General features: G+C 35.6%; 1 protein-coding gene across 1 annotated transcript in view; it reads left to right on the top strand.

Annotated features, from left to right (window-relative positions):
• The window catches only part of Pacrg (parkin coregulated), a 372815-nt gene that overhangs the window by 33096 nt on the left and 315531 nt on the right, over positions 1-24188 (top strand). The window contains exon 2 of the mRNA XM_042689735.1: positions 13022-13156. Within this exon, the coding sequence (XP_042545669.1) occupies positions 13022-13156 (135 nt within the window). The remainder of the gene's footprint in view (positions 1-13021; positions 13157-24188) is intronic.

Below are 24188 nucleotides of genomic sequence, written 5' to 3'. Positions count from 1 at the left end.
GGACAACCTAGAGCTAGAAAAGATCTGAGGAAGTCTTTTAAATTCACACTTCTAAAATATTGAGTTCCATTTGACTAGATAGCTGAAATAAATGACAAGATTTATAGCTTTAAAAAAAACCAGACCTGTATCATTGTGTATTATACAAGTAATTTTCCTAAAGGATAAACATATATATTTAAAAAGGAATTAATATAATGTTTATTAGAGCAAGTGATCATAAACTATTTCTCTTCATCTTCTTGTCCTAGAAAGCAACATAGCTAGATTGAATGAGCATGTTGCTCTCAATATTATATGGGATGCTCATACTGCCACATAATTCAAGATAGATTTCATAGTAAGCATGGAATCTATTGAGCATTGATCACTGTTACAATAATACTCTTCTGATTGTGTGTGCACTCATGAAAATTAGAAGCCAAATTAAAAATGTTGGTTCCAGTCGATACATTTGACTCTTTCCCCACTGAGACTTAGAGTTTGTTTTGTTTTCTCTATGCTGTTTCTGCAGATTGGATCTTGGGTTCAAATCTTGGCATCATTATTGACTCCTCTCCCTTTCCCATCTTATCCCACACATAAATTTTTAAATGCATCTGAGCAATGTCTTCATATTTCTATAATCTCCTCATTTTAAACAATGTATTCATAGACTAATCCTTTTCAAACATAAACTCCAGAAAGGGAGAGAACTGGTCTTCTTCATTCCTAACTACCTAGGAACCTAGAACAGGGAATGCTCCCTAGATGATCATGTGATGAATGAATGAATGCCTCTCTTCACCAGTTTTTTCATTTAGGCTAACATGCTCCATGTCTCTACCTACAGCTTAGAGAATAAATAGGATCCCTTTGGTTTATATCTCACTACTTAGTTGTCTGTCCAAAGCAGATGGAGAGTGCAGTGTATAATATGCTATTTTAGGGCAGCATTAGAAGGGTGAATTCTAATGACAGCTGAGGGGCAAGTCCCAGCTGCCAGGAGGAGCACACATACTCCACATACTCACCACATACGCGACAGTCTGATAACCGGTGAAGCACAGAATAGACTTTCTGCCCTCCTCACCCCAATTGGTATGTTGTATCATTTGTATTTGATATATGCCATTTACATTCTATATTGCCATCCTAAAGCCAGTGCTAAGTGATAAGCTTGTAGTTACTCATGTCAATGTTCAACACAACTTTTCTTTTTTAAAAGTCTCCCTAATCCTCACTCAGAAGTGTCAAGTTTATATTAGGAATTTTTCTCCTCCAATAGTTCATAGCAACCATCTTATTTGAGTTTTTATATTTCTAAAACAGTAAAGTTTAAACAATAAGGGGAGTTTTCACTGAAATGTGTATCCTTTCTTGCAAACCTTATAGGTGTATATCCGTTGCTTTTGTTACTTTCCAGTTAAGTTATAATGTGTGTGCTTTATCTGAGTGACAGCTGTTTCTGCACATTTCTTCCTACTTTATCTGGTCATGAGGTTTGTCACTTATAATCAGGGTATTTACTATCTCTATAAATCAGATAAAATTTCAGAGGACTTTTAGAGGGTACCACTAAGCTAATAGCAAAGTAGAACATTTTTTGGCTAGCATGAATATATTATAGATTCATCTGAAATTTATTTTTTATTAAATTGCTGTTTCTGGAAACTATCAGTTTGCATCATTACACAGTATTTTTCAAACTTTCTATTAAGATATTCATGATATGTAAGATGCAAATGGTTATAGTCTCTTCACAGATAAAATTAACATTTTCATTCTAATTATTCAGTAGAAAGGAACTTTACTTCAAGACAGATAAAATATGTTTGGATATGAAGTATTTGTCATGCTTTCAACATTAAAGGTGTTAGAGGATTGGAATAGATCTTAAACTCTTGTCCATGTAAATTCTTTCACATTTGGCTGGCTCCTTTCTCTGGCCTTAATGTTAGGTGTGACAGTGCATTAGCCAAGCTGTCTCCATCATCCAGGAATTTTATCAGTTCGACAAGACAGATGCTAAATAGGACAGTCTAAGTTGAAGTCTCTGATGACTTTTCAAAAACAGATTGATAGCAAGAACTATATGTAGGCACTTAAACATGTAGCCTTTATCTAATTTAACTTTAAGAAGAAGGTCACTTTAAGTATATTTTCTGAGCCTTGAACTGTCAAGATTTCTCATTTAGCATTTGCTTATTGCATCTCTTCTTTTTCTCCTATAACAAAACATTTAAAGAAACACTGCTCTCTATTATTGTAAATGAAAATTATGCACCCAAAATGGTGTTGTCTAGTCATTGCTTTTGGACAGTATTTCAGAGCAGACTATTTTTTAAATCAAACTTGAGATCCAAATATGTTCAAGTTTAGTTATAAATTTAAGATGACCCAATTACCACTTCCTCAGTAATGCCTGATGCTCTCTTACATTGTATGGGAGGTGGTCATTGTAATGAAGCAGCCAAGCCAAGCAGGAACAGCCACTCACCAGAGATTTAAGCAACTCAGGATCACCAGAGATATAAGCAGCTCACCTGTTCCATCCTGCTGCTCTCCTCTGTGTTCATTTGTCTTCATGAGCTACCATGAATCCTTTTGGAAAAAAAAAAATCACAGCACAACATGTTCTCAAACAGAAAAGCTAAGTCTACTAACTAGGCATAGGCATTTCTATATTTTTAATTGAAATAGCTGTCATTTTACTATGCATTACCATCTCATTCTGCTAAGCATTACATCTTTCTCATTACTCTCATCCGAAAAACTGCTTTATAAAATATTAGTTGTCTATAATCATTATATGAAATGCTAATTTTCATCTTATTATAAGAGACACAATATTAATTTTAGTTTTTCCATGCTAATCATATGCAAACTAGTCTATACAAGCACTTTTACCAGTTGAAATTAATTTATGCAAGTGCCTCTCAAGCCTTAAATTTTCAGATTTACACACTTGTATAAAGAAATTTCAAAATAGGAAATATGGATTTTGTTGGAGAGATTTCACAGGGAAGAGAACATGTACTAATCTCACTAAGACTGAATTTTTTTATTATAAAGTTGTGTTAACAATGAATGATTATTCAAATGTAAGCAATAAAAAGAAAGTTCAGATAATTGTAATTGCAATTAATCACTACTAACTACAAAGATTGTAAATAGACAAAACTAGGAGATAGTAAATAATTCTTTGGTACATTTTGTATTATTGTACTGAATTCTTTCAACTTTTTGCTATGCCATCACAGATGTATTTCTATTTCATATTTCAGGCATATTCATATTTTCTCTCCAAAATATTGCCTATATTGGGTATAATATAAACTCATTATATATCTATTATATATAATTTGACCCTTTGTATTTTTGATAAAAATACTATGCCTAGTGACTATTGAATATTGGTAAAAATCAATTTTAGAAGTTACTTCTTAACTATTTCTAAGAAATATTTTAAGCTATATAATCATAGGCCTGTGTATACTCATTCAAATTTATACTATACTTCCCAAGTACCTCAAGCCACTTCAGGTGAATGCATTAGTCATACATATCTTCTACTCTTATACATATTCTAGCTCATATAAGAATTCTAGTGTGGTAATCCCTTCATTTGCTTCTCTTTTCCTCGGTTCAGTTACCATTAATTTTCTCTAGTTTGCCAGTCAAGCTTTGCTTCCAGTTCAGATTCTGATTGGCCCTAGGGTAGGATAGCAGCGCTGGAAGATATCTGGATCTACTTTTTTTATTCCACACTCACTCCTCCAAGTACTCCAGTATACCTTCCACTTCCTCACAACACTGCTGCTATACAATCCTCAGGTGGTGTCTTATTCAGATCTTTGCACTGCTGTGACACATACCTAAAAAGAAAGGGGAATTTATTTGAGCCCACGGTGAACTAGATTGATTGCTTTGGGCCAGAGGCAAGGCTGAAACAATGAGGCACTAGGGTGTAACAGAACATCCAGAAATAAGAGAGCAGGGAGAAGTATCCAGGGTCAAAATACACCTGAGTGACTGACTTCCTCCCAGTAGGTCCCACCTTCCAGTTCCACCACCTCTCAACAATGAGTCAACTGGTTTTAGAGTCTGAATCCAATCTATCCATAAAGTAAACCAATGGTTAGGTCAGAGCTCTTATGATTTAATATCAGCTGGAAATACCCTCTCAGACCCACTGTGAGGTCTGCTAAGCATAAGGCAATCCAATCAAGCTGATAATTGAGATTTACAATTGAGATGACTTTAGTTGACCTCTCTGAGGCAAAACACAAACAAAAAACACATCTACCATTCATGGATTACCAAGATACAGTCCCTTCCCCATTCATGGATTACCAAAATACAATCCCTTCCCCATTCACGGATTACCAAGATAAAATCCCTTCCCCCATCTCTTGCTAACATTCTGACTGCCCTCTTGTCTTCTCCTGTAGAAGCTGCTCATAAAGCACCCAGTGACCCGTACTGTCTTAGGTTTCCTACCTTTTCCCCATATATTCTACTCCTGGGAAATGTTGCCAATTTCCATAGGTTGAACCTACCACTTTCTCCAGGTAAACTTTATCAAGAGTTTAGGCTTACTAATAATCTCCACACTGATCTCTTTCTTGTCTAATGGCCAACTCATATTCTTTCTCTCACAAATGTAACATGCAGAACAAATGTAACAAGCAGAAGTACCTAGTAAGAGGTGATCTGTTTGAAAAGTTTTACAAAAGATGATGTTTGTGCTGAGTCTCAAAAGTAACCGGTGGTTTTTCAGTTGGAAAGAAAGAACAGTGGCCTTGGTGGAACAGTGAAATCCTAGAGACCAAACCAGAGTAAGACGTATTATTTGATGCTTTCTTATGCTTTAGAGTACTTGTGCAGGGATGGCTAGAGCAATCAACAGTGATCTCTTAAATGTCTTTGTGTAGCATGTCAAAAGGAAATTTATTTATGGAGTTCAGCAGATGAGAGATATAATTTAATTAGTCTATTAGAATATTCATTGTGTAGCACACAAAGGAATCATCTAGAGAAGGCAAAGCTGGAGGCAAGAAGAGCAAATAAAATTTCCTACAAGAAATTCAAAAGCTTTAGATGCACAATGAATAAATTGGAAAGCAAAGATGATAAAATATTTTTATAAACATAACCAGTACATAATATCTTACAATATAAAAAACACATGTAAATTGCTGTTAAATTGGTAAAGACCTTAAAATGCATCCATAAGTGTATGTTTCCATATTGATGCCAAAATAAGACAGTGGCATTTCTCATTTGTTAACCAGAGTAATCAAAATTAAAAAACAGGAAGATTTGGCAATGTTTCTATTAGGAATCATAATAAAATCCATGTAAGGCTTAGTTTATCTGAAGTTTGGGAATCTATCTGAAGGAAATAATAAGAAACATAGAAAATGGTATCTGCTTAAAATACTTAATGCAATTGGGCTAGAAAAAATGGAACTAATATAATTCCAACTATAATTGCAAATAGTTGGCAGAATATTGCTTAGCCACAAAACATGTTTTATACCAATAGTAACATCAAAACATTTTCCCAGAGTAAAAATGTACTCTAAATAGGAAGACTATAAAAATACAATATTTGTATTGTTTATATTTTTAGGAAGTTTAAAAAACAAAGCACAAAATTACTAAGTGTATGGAAGTTAGATGATTTATAAGATTTTTTTCCAAACCTCCTGCAGTCTCTTCTCCTGTATATGATTTAAGTGAATAGGCTATTTGCAACTTTGTAGTTTTAAATCCAGACTCACTCTACCTCTAGCTTTTTCACATTCAACCAGTTATGCACCCTAGGTATATCTCCTTCATGTTTTTTAAATCTGCCACAGTGACTGAGCAAAGTCCTATGAAGCAAAGGTACTGAAATGTTTTTTTAAGGATTTACTTATACCAGTTTGATACATAGCATGTTACTTATCCTCTTCAATTTCCTTGTCAAGAAAGTCAATTCCTAAGGAATTGTTGAAAGTGTATACTAATGATGTTAATGAACCAACAACTGGAATATTAATAATTGTTATTTTGGTTCCTGGATGCTGCCCTAAGTTAAGCACTTTTCAACTTCATGTTTAGAACAGGTTACACATCTCGATTCTACCTGTTCCTGACTCCAGGACAGCCTGTAAAATCTGGGAAACAATAGGAAATAATAAGGTGCACAGATACTAATGTTGTATTTCCAGGTCTCTGATTTTAGAGTTTGGCCGAATAAACTTCCTAAAATACATGTTTTGAACATTTGCCTACCACCCACCCACTGTTACCGCAGCGCCTGATTTCTGAGGATTACATCATATATCCATATAATCAATGTGATAGAGAAAGAGAGAGAACAAACATCACTTCTGTCTTTCTTTTCTGTGTGTTCTTATCATAACTGTTACATTTTTAAGTTGATGAAGCTTATTATAACTACTGCATTTATGCTACTGTCCAGGTGTTCCATTTTGTTACTGTCAGTCTAAGAATTTTCCTCCTTTCCTTTTGTCCTTCCTTTCTTTTTTCTTCCTTCCTTTTTCCCTCCCTCCCTCCTTTCTGTTCCTTTGATAACCTTAAGTGTTGAAGAATTTCTGCCATATTAAAAAATTACAATTGACAATGGGCCAGCCTCTAAACTAAAACACTTCTCACTCAGAAGTCTAGGCTGATGGCAGCAAATGTACCAAACCTGGGGCTCATGTTCTAGTACCTGCCTAACTGGGAAATAGCCCATGCCTTGCTCACCAGCTGGACAATGGCAGGACTTCAATCAATCAAAATTTCAGGTTGAAGTTTATAAAACCTGAAAATCAATACTTTTGCCTTTCACTGTTTCAGTGTTTTAATGAGTTGGCTACATGGTCCAAGTCAAATAACAACACAGACTTCCTGCTTGAAATGAAACTCCTGTTTCTGTAGCTCCACTGTATGCCAAAGAAAAAAAATAATGAAGAGAAAAATCTCAACCCTCACGATGAAGAATTTTTAGAGAGCCTTAAATTCCTTCCTACTTATTATTATTAGTTTTGTTGCCATATGACACACACTGTGATCTAAGTCCTAAATCCATTACAGCACATTTAATAAATGCAAGCATATAAAGTACTCTGTCATCTGAAGTCATTTCCAACTGCATTCGATATCTCAGTTCCCAAGTGCATTAACTTTTATTAAAAGCATTCTGCTGTAACATCCATCCTTCCTAATTGGTTTACAGAGTGCCCCCACCATTCAGGCAAATCTTAATTGCATTTCCCCACAAATCTGGTTTGATTTATGGTTCCTTATTTGCTTTATATTATTTATAACAAAGCAGTATAAAAATCTTAAAACATGAAATAAAATTTACAATAGTTCCTCTTCCACAAATATAGGGCTTCTTCCTCTTTTTTTTTTTTTAAACTAAGGGTGGGTTCTTAACAGATTTTTTTGCTTGCTTTAAAAGTTGCTTAGTCAAGCTATAACTTTATATATGACTTTTAATATCTCCTTTATCTTTCCAGAGTTACTTGTGTTTACTTGGTTTTCATGGACAGAGATTTAGAAATATTTGGAATTAATTATGTTCTTTTTTAAGGCTTTGCTGTATATACATGTATTTGGAAAAGAAAAAAATGGTATCATCTAGGGTCATACTGATGAAACACAACTGTAAGATTAAATAATGTCACTATATATATGTATACATATTATCACTTCAAAAAGGTAGCTACATGAGAAGAAACTGCTCAGGTAATTTTATTGTATAATATATAATACTCATATGATTGTATTGTTACATATATTAAGTAATATCACTTTATATATAGTAATATCACTGCAATAAGGTGGCTACATGAGAACAGGCTGATTGTTTTATGAATTACAACTTTTGAGCTGCCAAGAGTTAATGCAGGATGTATCAATAGCAGAATCAAAAAGTATATAAGATGGTTAAAATTAAGCATATAGTAGAGAAATAAAATCAGAACAGAATCTCAAGAAGAATATTGTTGTTTGTGATGGTGAATTAACATGGATTATTTTGTAACATTCTCTTCTAAATAAAGACTTTCCATTGAACTGTAGACATGGAACCATTTCTGTAGGGTGTGCATGAAAATTTATGGGAGGAAAGAAGTATGAGTTATCTCTATCAATTTATAAAAAGCCTTCTAGGCTTCTTGCAGAGAAATGTGTTCCCTCTTTCAAACTTTGAACAGTTAGAATTTGGAGTTCAGAAGCAGAAATACTGTAGTAGATAGAGCAGGAGAGTCAAAAACAAAAAAGAAATTGATTTTAAAGAACCTGTAAAGCAAGGAGGAAAAGTGAAAAATAAACATATACTTCTAGAAAAAATTGAAAATGATGATTAGAAGCTGATAAGCAATAAAACATCCAAATAAGGGCTATAGTTGACTTTCAAAAATGAGACATTGGGATTTTAATATCATTAATGCTGTGAAAGAACCCCAAATACCAGCAGTATCTGCAGATACCATAGCACATGGAGACCCCTTCCCTAGCAATATTGACAGCTTATCTCTCTCTCTAAGGGAGGAATATCAGAGGACACTCAATGGAGACTGAAGGATTTTTTTTCAATACCCAGTCAGAATGAGGCCATGCATGTGTGATGTCAGTGTAGAGAATCGGTGGAGTAGTAATGAGGTGCTCTTTACCCCATCTAGCCAGGGAAGTATGATGGAGGCCTAGTGGGTGTTAAAACCTCCACTGTCACTTAATAATACATGAGGCATTTCCTTATTTGAGGTCAAAAAAAGCAAAGGGAAGCACTGGTCTCTCCATCCCACCTTAGCAGTAATGCACTGGTGCACTCTCCCACATCCCTGCCAGAAATGTCAGAAGAAGTGAGCTGAAACAGAAGGTTTAACTTGCAGAGTTTGGGGGTAGAAATGTAGCTCAGTAGAAAGTACTTCTCTAGCATGCATAATCCCTAGGTCTCATCCCCAGCACTGCAACAACAGAAGATAAACTCAAAAAGAAATTCTAAATATATCCAAGTAACCCACAGAAATTCAGGAAAAAGAAAATAGAAAATGAAGAAATTGAACAAAACAAAAACAAAAAATGACACAGCATACTTAAGCTTTAATGTAATAGTTACACTGAATATAAATGACAAATACACCAAATAAAAGGCAGAGATAGATAAATACATTGTAAAGCCATGACCCAATGATATACTAGTTACAAAAATTCCAATGTAATAATATAGTCACATGTAAAATAAAAGAAAGTGGAAAATGATATGTGGAATTAACACTAAAAGAAACTTGGAGTACCATAATAATATCAGATAAACTTTAGGGAAAACAAATTACCAAAGATAGAGACAGAGATTGCATAATGAAAAAGAGATCAATATTGAGACAATGAATAATGAAAACAATGGTCACCCTACTATGAAGTCACAAAAATCCTAAGCATCTATATAGTAAAATCCAGTGGCCAAATGTATAAAGCAAACACTGAGAAATCTTGAAACAAAATAGATAAATTTGCAATAATAGTTGAAGACTTAGACATCTTTTCTTATCCACTAATATTACAACTGTCAGAAAATCAGCTAAGTTGTAGAATAACTAGTAACATCATCACCAGGGCTAAGGGCCTAATCAAACATGTAGGACACATATTTGTTTTGAATGGCTACAGAACACACACCAAGATGAACTATGTTAAGGGTCATAAAACAAACCTCAAAAAATAAAAAAAGAAAATCTGAAATCAGACACATATTTCTAAATAACCCATGGAAATCCCAAGAACTGAATTTGGACTGAACAAAAATGAAGTTGTACCTATATCTATAGAAAATAGCTAAAACATTGCTGAGAGGAAAATTTGTAGTACTAAATATATAACTAGAAAAGGTAAAAATAAATAAAAAATAACAAACCTATCTCATTTTAAAACTAGAAAAATAGATGCAAATCAAATGTAAAAACTTAAAATCATAAATAAAAACGAAAATACAGGGACACAAAGAATAAGTCTGTAGAGGGGCTGGGAAGGTGGCTCAGTGGTAGAGCGCTTGCCTTGCATGCATGAGGCCCTGGGTTCGATTCCCCAGCACCACATAAGCAAAAATTTTAAAAATAAAAAAGTAAAAAAGAATAAGTCTGTAGAGAGAAATAAAATTGACAATCTACTAGAATAATAATAAACAAAGACACCAATACTAAATATTAGAAATAAATAATGCTTATAACTATGGGTACTGCAGACATCAAAAATAATAATAAGGTAAAACTACAAACCCACATCTGTGATTCTGATGAAATTTACATGAAATGGGTCAATGTTTTAAAAAATATAAATTACTTACAAGTCAATAACAAACATAATTAATATAGTTTGGGTTTTTTTTTTCTTTTTTTTTTTTTGGTCAGTTGTGGGGCTTGAACTCTGGGTCTGAAAGCTGTCCCTCAGCTCTGTAGCTTAAGGCAAGCACTCTACTACTTGAGACAAAGTGCCACTTGCAGTTTTCTGGTAGTTAAGTGTAGATAAGAGTTTCACGGACTTTCCTGCCTGGGTAGGCTTCAAACCATGATCCTCAGATCTCAGTCTCCTGAGTAGCTAGGATTACAGGCGTGAGCCACCAGCACCCAGCTTGAAATAGTTTTATAGCTATATTTCTAATTTATATCAAAAAGCAAGAGAAGATTATATGAGCATAGTAACTAGTGCAGAAAAAGTTAAGTTGAACATTCATAATTTTAATCTCATAAAAATAAGAGAATTTATCAACTACATAAAGATTATTTCCAAAAATTTCCCAACTTGTTCATGTTTGACCAAAATAGGAAACAAGCAACATGAATTTTAATGGTAAATTTTTAAGCAAACTGTAGTTCATCCATACCTTGAAATGTTATCCATTCAGCATTAGAAGTACTAAACTATTGATAAACAGTTAATTTGACTTATATGAATCTCCACAGATTTGTGCTGAGTGGAAAAGAAGAGTCTTCTGCTGGATATAAATTGAAATAAACAAAATTGTATCAATGGTGAATAAGTAGTTGCTGCTCGAAGGCAAAAGGCTGGGGCAGAAGAATGTGTCTATGTAAAAAGAAACTGTGGTGGTAGAAATGTTCTAAGTTTTACCCATATCAGTGCATGCAAACACATACACCATGCACGTTTACCATACACATCCACAATCACCCTGTAATTTTCTTTAAATACATCATGTGTTTGTGATATATTCCCTCAACCAACTTTCTCTTTTCAGATTAAGCCAATTTTTGTCTCTTTGGATTGTATTCTGTCTTTTTTTTTTTTTTTTTGAGGATATTAAAATGATGCCATGTTGGTAGATGGTAATCTTTTTTATAAGTAATTTGTGACAAAAAATTAGTCCTTTATAAATCTTAAAAATGTGACTTTAAATGACTCCTTTATGAGTTACAAATTCTAGAAATCATAGCTTTATTGTTCCTATAATAATGGTGTAGTTGAGAATGGACTCCATTACCTATAGCCTGTAGGTAAAGAGATCTGTACAAATGTCAAATACATAAGGTTATTTAACAATTTGGTGACTTCTGCTGAAAACTTCCAATACCAGAAGAAATTCTGAATGTCTAATAAAAGGGTATCTTGCTTCCTACATGTGATAACCCAAGGCATGACTCCATTACTCAAGTAATCATATTCTTGGAATGAGCATTAACATGGTAAAGTCTAAACTCTAATCCATGACTTTGTGTTAACTCATTCTTCAGATCATCCACTTCACTATTCCACCATTTCTTTCTTCTTTTGCGCACTTCCTTAGGCTTGAACTTGGGGTTTAAATACTGTCCCTGAGCTTTTTTGCTCAAGGCTAGCACTTTACCACTTGAATCACAGTTCCTGGAATCACAGGTCCACCTCTGGCTTTTTTGTTGTTGTTGTTTTTGTGATTAATTGGAGATAAGAGTCACATAGACTTCCCTGCCTGGGCTGGCTTTGAACCATGCACCTCAGAATTCAGCCTCCTGAATAGCTAGGAATATGGCATGAGCCTATTCCATCTTTTCTGAATTTCTTAATAGCCACTTTCAGAACTTATCTCTTATATACATCAGATATAATGTGCTTAGATTTCGTACCTTTTATATCATTAGTTGTTGTATATTGTGACAGATATTAGTTTAATATTTGTTTAAATGTTTTTTACAGAGATTTACTTGATGTAATAAAATACTGATAAATTATTTTCTAGCTTGTCCATTTTAAGTATTATCAAAATAATAATGATTTTTATCAACTAATATAGGAAATGAGAAGTAAGTACTTACCTTTTTTGAAAGAAGGAAAACAATCATGTTTGTCTATAGTGTAGATTACAATTTTCTAAATAGTTCATTTACCACATTGAATTTTATAGCCTAGTGAATTTGTTTAGCTGTAAATAATATATATTTAACAGATATGCTTAATGTGAATAATTCAATAAAATACTTCTTTAATGAACAAATATGATTTTGCAAGAACAAATTCACAATACCTATTCTAACATTGCTTTCTCATGAACTGATATTACTGTTTGCAATATACATACATAGTAGACCTCCTTTTTTAATAAACTCCATCATTAATTTTATATCATTTAAAATTGTTAATATTCACAATGACAAGATATGCCATTATTTTATGCACAGACAGAAAGAATGAAAAGAAGTATTTAAAAATGTATTCCTTCAGCATTCTACTGTGTATGTTAGACCTGAGGTTAGAATTTTAATTTATCAACTCATACCATGATATTTTAAATGACATTTTCCAGACCTGCTTTTTAAAATAGCTTGGAACAAAGTAGATCCCTAATAATGGATGTAAAATAATTTACTTTTTCAAATGTTTGTATCAATATGAGATTTCATTTGTCATTGATTAGATAATTTGGGCTGAATCTTCAACCATACTTTATGCAAACTATAATTCTTTTCAAGAAATAAATAAATAAAAAGGTCCTAGCTGGGATTGTTTGTTAGTTTGCTTTGAAACCTCATGACTTATTCTTCCCTTCAAGGTTCGGGGCCCTCCAGCTGCCGGGGCATTTAAAGAAAGGCCAACCAAGCCCACAGCATTTCGAAAATTTTATGAACGAGGAGACTTCCCAATCGCCCTTGAGCACGACTCAAAAGGAAACAAAATCGCCTGGAAGGTAAGTCGGGGCGCAGCTGCATCCGCCAGCGGCGCTGTCCCCCAGTGCCACCCAGACCTGGCTGCCCAGTCTAAACCCCAGCAATCCCGCAGCAAATGGAAGGTGGTAGGTGAGCTGTTGGTGAAAACCCGCTCTGTCAGCTGTCCACCTTAACTAACAATTAAATTACAGCCTCCAAAGAGGAAAATGACAGCGTTGCTTTGCCTTGGAGAATTGTCTCTGCTGCCAGATGCATCTCTTTTTTTCCCCCCCAGAACCTGGCAGCCCAGCCCATTTCAAGCAGTTCCCTCAATGATAGAACTGAAGGCTGGCTACGGAGAGCAACAGCCATTTATCTCCTCCCAATTTCACCTTTCTACAGGACACTTCCAAATGGAGGCTTTAATTACCTCAATGGATAGGTCAAGGTCTGTCTGCTCCCAGGCAGTGAGAGTAGAATGCACAAGGAGGCTGCCGCTCAGGCCAGGGCTGGGCTCGTGGTCTGCAGAGCCCCATCAGCCCGGCCGGGGCTGTCAGCCTGCCCTGTGAGAGGCTGACCTCCACTGCCACACAGACACTTTTCTGACAAAAGGTTAATTGGCTTCAAAATAAATGTATTGCCTAATGACTCCGGTCTGATGTGGCCTTGCTTCTTTTAAAGGGCTCAGTGATGTTACTTGAAAAAAAAACAACAAAAAACAAAACACAAACAACTCGTTTTAAAGAAAGAAAGCAAAACAAAGCAAACAAACCTGCCAATCTTTTAACCGGAGAAGGCTTTTACATTTAATTTGAAAAAGAAATGCTGATCTCTTACTGGCTTCTGCTATTTAATTTTTTGGTTGTCATTATCAACAGCTTTGCTTTTGGTGATATTTAACAGCAATACAGGCTTGTAAGCAATTGCACAGGTTTTACTATCAGATTGGGCTAAAGAAAAGGGGAGGATTGGGCCTAGTGTCAGTGAAATGAAGCAATTCAGACGTTAACTAAGGAGCCACAGTGTTTAAAGGTGAGTGGGGGCACTGTTTGTAATTAAGTAACAAATAAACGAATGTAATGTTAAAAATAAAATTGTCAAATGAAAGAATTGGTCAAAGTGAATAGACAGGAAAGAGGTATTAAAATTAACTTTCCCTCCTTTCTCGAAAGATGGAAAGAATAGCTGTGTCATATCTATAGTATACCTTTTTAAAGTGTTTTCATGCTATCAACAGACATTTCTCAGTCATCCAATCCTCAGTTATTGACCTCAGATTTATACCAAGTTATTTAACAAGAGAAACATGCAGGTATTGGTATTATTAATTTTGTTGTCAATATTTTTGTGGGGGGAGGAACTTTACCTTTTCTTCCTTTCTATTAGAATGTGAATTTGTTTGAAAACTATATGCATGATTTAAAAAATGTAAAGCAGGAAATTTAGATAATTTAGTCTACTCCCAAAGCTTTCCCAGAGTGCATATTCCCAAAGTTTTGTTGTATTTTGGGGTTCATTTGTATTTGATTAATTACATGAATGTCACATGGCTGTCCATCTACTACTTCATATAAAGGTAAGTGGTTTGGGTGTTTTAAATACTTATGACCTACATTTAAATCGCATTAGTGAAAAGTACTAATACATATGTATTTTGACGTATTTAAATAATTTTGTGAGTAGTTTTAAGAATGGCTGACAGAGAAAATAACCATCTTGAAAATAAATAATAAAAACGGAATGAAAAATTTTGTTTTCTGTTTGATATCCCAACCGGATAAACACTACCTTCACTTTTTGTCATATTAATTCTTCGCAGTTAATATTAATTATAGTACTGATTCAGCAAGCTAAACAATAATAATAATACAGAGGAAGCAATTTATTAGCTGTCACTGGTAGAATTATAGCATAAATCTAGATAAGGATTTATTCCAGAACCTGTAGATGTCAGCCTTTTAGGACTTCATCGCTGTATTTCAATTGCATTTACAATCACATCAAAATTAAGACATTCATATTACTAAACATAGGCCCTGGAACAATGGAGTCACCATGTTTCTCTCTTACCTGTTTACTGTGGGCACCATCTTGTGCTAAGTAGGAACGGGGGGGGGGGGGGGGGGGGGGGGGGGGGGGGGGGACCTATTTAAGATGCTATTCCTAAGGAAGTGGCCTTGAATGCTGGAGGGAGGAGGGCTTCCTCCCGCTTCCCTCAAAGCAAAACCCTGACCCAAGGCAGCAGCCTGCAGCCCCACCTGGGGTCTGAGCACGGGGTGGGGGTGGGGCGTAAACCTTTGTCTTAAAGGCATGTTGAGAGACTCCTGGGTAGTGGGGTTTACTCAGGAAAAGAAGAAGGGCCTTCTCTACACACTCAATGGGACAGTTTGGGGACTTCGGGGAGGGGGGGGGGGAGACGGTGACTGTCTGGAATGATGTGTATAATCAAATGACAGGAAGGTCCATATCTTGTATCAGAATCTCCTGAGGTCCATGACTCTGAAGTACTGAAGTCTCAGTACCTCACAAGGCTGTGAAGCTGCAGTTCAGGGCTCCCTGGCCAAATCCCCAGGTTCTCTCTGTGTGCTCAGGATTAGCTGACCTAATCATCACCAGATTAGAAACCACCTTATATTCGTGAAATAAGGACAACACTCTGTAGTATCACCTACAAGTCACCTAACAAAGGTACAAACATGTTCTGAACTCACATGAACTTTTGTAAGCATTAGTTGTCTGATTCAGTCTATTTCTTACAGAATCTCTGTCAGAACAGTGTCCCAAAGAACATGATACAATTGTGGAAACCATGTGACTATTCAAATTAAATTAAAAATTTAGTTCTTCAGTCTCAGACATAATTCAAAAGCTTAATGGCCACCACACAGGACCATGTGTGCTATCTCAGACAGTGAAAATGAGGAATGGTTTCCACAATTGTATCATGTCTCCACCTCTGCTGCCTGAAACAAGGAGAGAAGCCAGGCCCTCGGGTCAGAGGAGTTTTAGATCAATTATTCAAACACCAGCTGTAGGGGAATATGAAACTCTAGGGACGTTTACACAGCTTTTCTGTGCATTTTCCTCACCTCTGCCTCTAGGCATACTCCATTCCACTGCTCCTTTCTTCTTCTTCCTCTTGTTTTTCCTCCTGTCCCTCCTCTTGTTGTCTCTCTCTTCCTGCTCCTCTTTTGTGGATTCCCTTCCCTTCCGCCTCCACAACCCATTCCCTTTTCATCCTTTGATAAGCCCTCTCTTCTTCCTTTCTTTCTTTCTCTTCCTTCTTTCCTCCTATTTCTCTCTCCTCCACAGCTCAGTGTGAGAAGCCACTACCTCTTGCCCCTCCTTGCCACCTCCTCCTCCTCCTCTTTTTCTCCTTTTTTCACATTTTCCCCCTTCACTTCTTCCACTTCCTTCCCTTCTTCCTCATCTCCTATTCCTATTCCTTTGAGTTTCCTCTAGAGTCCATGCTCTTCCCTGTGGTTTTTTCCAGGGCTCATTTATTCTAGCTCTCGATCAGACATCTGAGGTCATTTAGATTAGTCCTCTGAATGAACCTGAATCAAAATTATTAGTCGCACATTTAGTGAGGGGTACAGCTGTGAATCCAAGGTAGCTTTAAGAAATTCGTCACTATAAATTTTTGACCCTAAACCATTGTTTTAAAGAATACTGGTATATAAATTATTTTTAAATAGTCACTTAAATAGAGACTTTGGGAGAAAATGTTGGGGGGAAATATTATAAGTATACCAGGTTTAAAATAAAACATTATTTGTGTTATAAAACATTTCACTTTTTTTTTTTTTTTTGGTCGGTCGTGGGGCTTGAACTCTGGGCTTGGGCTCAGCTCTTCAGCTCAAGGTGAGCACTCTACCACTTGAGCCACAGTGACACTTCTGGTTTTCTAGTGGTTTATTGGAGATAAAGTCTCATGGACTTTCCTTGACTGGGCTGGCTTTGAACCATGATCCTCACATCTCAGCCTCCTGAGTAGCTAGGATTACAGGTGTGAGCCACCGGCGCCCGGCTCATTCACTTTATTTTAGAGATGAAAATATCTACAAATACACTCAAGTATCTCAAAACTCTGACTTTATGTTGATGTAGTAGATGCTGGTTCAATCATCTCTCTCCATCTGCCCAGGACTCTGTACTGTATGGAGTATGTGATGGCACTAAGTTTCTCAATGCACTGGTATGAACCCATTTTAAGCAAATTTGAATCAAAAATAGGTTACCCCTATAACCTTCGAGGCAAGTCAGTCTACAATATGAACTCTATTACAAATTCAGCAAAATTGACCGATCTTTCAAATTGGCCAAAAGAGGGAGAAGCTCATGTGGATGTAGACCTCAAAGTTCTCTCTCAAGTCCATTTTTGCATGTTTCCCCTCTCTCCGTTATATAAATGATTTTTGGTGGCTACTTACGTTGGAATACAAGTAAAGCCAGAACTGATAAAAACACAAACATATACATTTGCTTGACCATTGAACGATAGAGAATGTCCACGGAAACATAAACTCCCACATGTCTTCTAAGGCTGTGGATCATAAGAATGTACTTTTCTATGAAAAAAACGATTTCTTAAGTTAGTATTAAGTTAATTAACTAGAAACATCATTTTCCAATACTTTTTACAAATAGACATATACAAATAAGATATACATTTTATACTCAACATTATTTTAAAATCAACTTATAAACTATAAAACAATGAAGCTTGTATCAATGAGAGAAATTAAGCACCAGACAATGATTTAAAATGGAGCCAACAACAAGGTTAGTAAAAAGAAACAAATCCTGAAATTCTTCCAGGCAGGGGTCTCTGTTTATATTTCTGTCTTGTGCATCTTTTGTCCTTGTTACCTAGAACAAGAGTATCTGGCACAGAGCAGTGTGTGGTGATATTTACCGAACAAAGATGAACACACCTGGGAGCTGACTATTTTGCATTTAATTCTTCTGGATAGTATTTCAGAACCATGTCTTTAACTCTGTAGAGTTTCCTCACCTGTATGATAACAATAACTTGATGATTTCTATGATGCTTTGAACTGCTGGAAATTCAAATGAGTTTAGCTTCTTAATTATTACATAACTGTTGTGAGACATAGTGAATGCTTCACATAACCCATGTTAGTGGGAATTTGTCATACACGGAGAGTCCGTGTGGGAAGTGAGCAGCAGCAGGTTTAATTCGAATCCCCAACATGTGTGGGTCCAGAATTACATGCATGAGTGTTGGGGAAGGTGGAATTTCCTATCAGGAGAACGTTGCAGGTTATGCGCAGGTTCCTTCCCAGGGTCTGCTCATTTCCTAGCTCTCGCTTTCAAAATAGCAGAGGCAAGTTGGTTCCTCAGTCTTTCACATGTCCAGTGGTGGTGACGAGGGCCGCCCTGCCGCCCCTCCCCTGGCAGCCCCTTTCAGTGCTGCTTCTCCAGTTTCCACCTTTTCCTCAGTACTTTTCAGTTCTCAACAGTCCTCAGTATTCAAGAGCTATTAAAAAAACGGCCAGTGTGACTACTTCCATTGGAATAACTGATAATTCTCTAATAGGAAAACAATTATTGAATACAATTATTTTTAAAGTGTGCATTAATTTTCTTACAATTAAAATCAACTCCGAACCATGAAGCTCATTATCTGTAAATATTATTGCCTTTTTAAATAAGTCATACTTTGGTATTGTGATGGCAGACCTGTTCACCATCAATATATTCATATGATTCTGTAAATTGGATTTAAAGTTTGGTCCTTTGGTGACTTCAATTTCTTAACTTTTTTTTTCTTTTTCTTTTTTCTTTTGTGTGTGTGTGTGTGCTAGTCTTGGGGCTTGAACTCAGGGTTCAAAAGCTAGCATTCTACCATTTGAGCCATAGCTCCACTTCTGCCTTTTTAGTAGTTATTTGGAGATAAGAGTTTTATGGGCTCTCCTGCTTGGGCTAGCTTTGAACTGTGATCCTCAGATCTCAACCTCCTGGGTAGCTAGGATTACAGGTGTGAGCCACAGGCTCCCAGCTTTTTCTAATTTATTAAGGTTTCAAAAAAATTAGTGCTGTGTCCACTGCCTTTAAGGAAAAACCCATAGTGATTTCTAAAGTGTAGGTGAATTCATTTGTGTTAAAATAGTTTGTTTCACAAGAGGAATGAATGTTCTTTTGAAATTGTCCCAAGTTTGTATTTCTTTTATAGACACCAAAGCTGGATTTTGGATAAGAGGCAAATTTCACAAGAGAAAGTGACAATATACCTGTATTTTTTTCTTAGGAGAGGTCTACTACATTTCCATCATTAATTCTCTTGTGGTTAATTAATAGACAGAGCTTATTCTAGAAGACTTGGAAAAAAATAATCCTCTGGCAATTAATGTGGGGTTTTGTGTTTTATGGAAGATGAAACTGAATAAACAATCTCATTCTTTTATTTGATGTTAACTGCTGTGTTTTAAAAGTGTCAGTATAGAAATTCAACCATGTATCAGAAATAACTTTAATTCAAATTGCTGGATGACCCCTGAAAGCTAGATGAAAGACTTTCTGCTGAATGGGCTGGTACTCCCTGCCGCCTAGGTAATTCATGTGAGAAATTAGTGTGTGAATGGTTCACTTTTATGGAGAGAGCTGCTTGTAGCAAGCCTGGAGAAACAATTTTCCCCCAAGCCTCCATCTGTTCTTCAAACTAGGGCATATGCCATCTCATCGAGCTTGAAAGTCACTGATTTATAACTCCTGGAAAGTGCATGGATTGAAAAGAAAGGTCGACCGCTGCTGGGTGACAGTGATTTGTTAGGCACTGGCTAAAGACAATTCACATTACTGGAGACCCAAGGGAAACAAGCAGTGTTGTAAGCTTCAGTTCTCTAAAGACTGACAACCCGAAGAAAAACAAATCACTCCCGCTTCTTCAGCTGGAGGACCACCACTGTGGAAAAGTAGGAGAGGCTTTGGTGGTAGAGAGGGGATCACAGCTGGTTTTCCACAAAGCCATGAGATGCCACCCTCCTGGGCAGGGAATGCTATCACTTTAGCAGTATTGGCTCCAAGATCTTATAAATGGGTGTAGCTGCTTGTCAGAAAGTTGTGCTTGAGGACACGAATATGTTTATGATGAATTTTCTGTATGAGCCTAGAAGGTGAATCTCTAGTGAAGCTTGAATCAGTAATCTAACAAGCAGTTCCTCCTCTGTCTTATCTGCTCTTTATTGAGGCACCAATGTGATCAAAGTTCTTTGATAGATGACAAATGGAATCTAACTGACAGTATGGTCATGAGAAAAAAAAAATCGTTACTCGTTTGATGTTTTAGAGTGATTCAAGTATCTTTAGATTTGAGCCCCCAGATAGATATTCAACAATCACAAGTTGTATCAAGATTTTTCCTTTTCCTTTCAGGCAAAATTTAAAAGTGTGAATGGATAATCATATAGATTTTAATCTGTATTTCAGGCAACAATTTTAGGAAAGTATGTTATCAAAAAAGAAGTTCGCAGGTCCTTAAAAGTTTCATGCAAAAATTAAACATATGCATTGAATATAAGCTTTGTTAGTGATACTTATTCTTACTTGTTCTTAAAATATATATATGTTAATATTATAAGAAAATATTGAAAAAATAGAATAAATAAATCATTATGCCACTACTTTTTGAATATAGCTGTTGACTTTTCTAGAAGTATTTCCAGCTTTCTTTTTGCATGGTTGAAATCATAGCATGCACAATGTTTTTGAAAAAACATTATCATTGTATAATATGTGAAGTTGCTTATTCTTAATTCTTATATATTCCATTTTTTCTATTTTGCAATACTTTTTCCAGCTAGACATGAATGTCTACTCTAGAAAAGTCTGAAATGAGAAAATATAATCTAGTCTTTTTCTGTTGGCCTCAAAGAGTATCTTCTGTAGCTTTAAACACCAACATAAATGGAGTGTACTTGTGCTTGCAACCCTTAAAGTGCCCAAGCACCCAGCTCTTACTTCGCCTCTTACCCATAGCATTTTGTTTAGGAGCCATGCCACTATCTGGGAACAAGTGCAGCATCTCTGTCCTTACTTCCTTTCAACTGTGCTTGAGTCTTGCATGAGTCCTGCCTGAGGTAAGGGTAGAAAGTGTAGGAAGGATGAAGGCACCTATCTGTTTTTGAATGAGTGCTTCTAAATTGAGCAAACCATAAGTGCACTGCAGCTATTTTAATCCAGTTCTATCCATTTTCCTTGTTGTCTACACAGATGCGTTTTATCCTTACCTGTGTGTTTGCCAGCATGCTAAACTTTGGTTACATATGTTTTTTTTCTCTTTTTCAGTATCTTCATAAATAACTTTGGATTTTGCTGCAAGTTACTGTGTTAGAAAGTCTTATTAACATGCTATTTAAAATTGCTGTATCCAATATATGTTTCTGCATTATTGAGCTATATTCCACTACACAGAAGTAATGTGGTCCCATCAACCTTTAGTCACTAGGGACTAGTCTGCTCAGCAAATCACTGACTTACAGGGAGTGACACAAGGCTGGGCCCTGTATGTACCCTGCCTGCATGGCCATGGGTCCTGGGCACAGAAGTCTGTTCTCCAGCAAAGATGCTATTCAAGAAGTGAAGTGTGTTCAAAGAAATCTAATCTAATCTAATCTAATCTTGTACAGATCCTATGTTATTAGTCCTTAGTCCTTTATGCAATATATATTGAGAATTTGCCACATTAATGATCTGGTTCAAATAATTTCTAGAGATTTTTTTTCAAATTAAAAGACCTTACAATATTTGACTAGTTTATAGATGGTGTCTATTTCAGTGAATACAATTTAATTGTGAGTTCTTTTCCCTCTACTTACATCTTAACTACATAAAAATAGTAAATTTTACACTTAAAACAATCTTTAAGAGATAAATCCACATACCTAATCATTTACATATTTTGGGAATGTGGCATTTCCAGGGGTCAATGAGGTATTATCAACTCCAAACTTTGACTTGATATTTTGAAATAAATACTATTTTTCATGTACTTAAAGTTGTTTTCTGCTTGGAACTCAGTCTGACTCAAATTTGAAGACGTGGAGTCTTGTGATATACAGGCTCTGTTTTTCATGCTAGTCGCTGTGTTTCTGAACTTCTTACAGTATCTCATGTCTGTTTTCCCAGCTCTGCCTTCCAAGTTATTAATTTAGACTTACTTTGTTTCTTTTTGAAAGTTGATCCAATTTATTCCCAATAGCTATCAATTCTGACATTCATTTATTTCTTTAAGAGATCTTGTTCTTAAGTTTTAAAATGAGATATTGTCTTTAAAAGTTAAATTCTTAAGCTTAAGTGGGAGAATGCTTGCCTAATAAATACAAGGCCCTTGTTTTCATCTCAATTACTAAAATAGATAAGAAAGGATTGATTTCATCTTTAAAATATTTCTGTTCTCATTTTAATAATACTTTTCTTGTTTTATGAGTTACTGTCTTTCAACAGGTTTATATGTTTTGACATACTCACTTCCAGTGTCTTTTATATCCACATTCATACAGATTTAGCATGTGTGGTGTGTACTTGCAGTCTCCTTCCTTGGGGAGATCACAGCCTAGCCAAGGCCATCCCTGTAGTTGCTTTCTAGTATCTCCATGGTCTACAGATTACTCAGCCTTTTGTGGCTCGGGATCCCTAGTTCTTCCTCCTTGAGAGATTTGGTATTTGCCTTTCTTACTTTTGAGAATAATTGTGTGTGATTAAATGTTTTAATCTAATGTTGATAGCTCTTACAGTCATTCTCAACCAGAAATCTTTCCACTAATTCTGTAAAATTCCTTTTTCAGACTAATATCTTGCTCTTAAATATAAAAAAAGATACACCATGTTAGGATACAAATCACCTCTAAAATTCTCCAATGTAAAAAAAGCCTATGAAATAAAATGTCCTTTCTGTTTCTCATGAAATACCTTTTTAAAAAGGCAAACTAATAAGTATTATTTGAATTTTGTGTGTGTTTATATGCACACACACTTAAGGTTAAGTCTTTGTTCAAATAGCATATTTTTGTTTCAGAAAAAAACAAAGTACGAGATTTATAAAGTCTCATACTAACCTACAACTCTCATTTTCATATGCATATTTTATGAATGTATATATTTACACATAGATGTACATGCATTTACATCTTTTTCTTATGTTTGTTACAAAGTTAACTAACTTTAATTCGATAAAATTTGTGTAGGAAATTAAGGTAGGCAGGGCTATCCTAAAGAAATCTATGAAGTGTCTGTGTATACTCAGAGGGGCTTGCATAATGTCCATCTTTCTTTATAGTTTTATAACATATTATGAGAAGAGCTGGTAATATTACAACCACAAGTCAAAAAATATGAAAGTTAAGGTCTTTATAATTCCATTTAGAAATCTCTAGCTTTTTCTGCCTGTGTGGGTTATAACTCTAACACTTCATTATTGTAACTTATTACATTTAATAAACTAACAACCGAGACTTGCTTCAAATCTCAAGCAGCAATTTAGCAGATGTTTCATTTCATGAAGAAAAATTGTAGCCTCTGGTGACTGTGGCTGCTCCACCCGGGAAATGGAAGCGAGGGTGGTCGAACATACTGATTATTGGCAAGATTGCTAATGATGTGTTGTCTGGTCCATAATGGTAGAATTTACTTCAGCCTCCAGAAATAACGAGTTCCGTAACCAAATGGATTTATCCTCTATGGAATATACCGATAATATAGAAATACTTCTAAGACATGTTCTGTGACATTGGTGTGAAATACCAATTCGGCTTCTTAAACAATCCATTTGCTTTTTACATCATTTGCATCCTTCTGCTTCTTTGGGCTTGTAGATTCCAGAACTGTGACTGGTTTCTTATCTCTGAACTGTGAGTCCTATCAGCCTCTTCCCAACATGCCTGTTGTTTCTGCTTACCTCTTTCTTCTCCCTGACACATACTATTCAACAAGTGTTACCATCGGTTCAAGCTCAGGAGTTACAGTATCATGGGTGTCATCCGTGGCTGGATGAGAACCCCTGCATAGAAATCCAGCACACACTTGCTAGTGTCATTGCTGACTGAGATTTCA

Source organism: Dipodomys spectabilis, unplaced genomic scaffold (assembly GCF_019054845.1).
Source record: "Dipodomys spectabilis isolate Male_0828 unplaced genomic scaffold, ASM1905484v1 ptg000126l, whole genome shotgun sequence".
NCBI classification, from domain to species: Eukaryota; Metazoa; Chordata; class Mammalia; order Rodentia; family Heteromyidae; genus Dipodomys; species Dipodomys spectabilis.
Note: the sequence above shows the minus strand (reverse complement) of the source record. Positions and strands in the feature narration are given on the sequence as shown.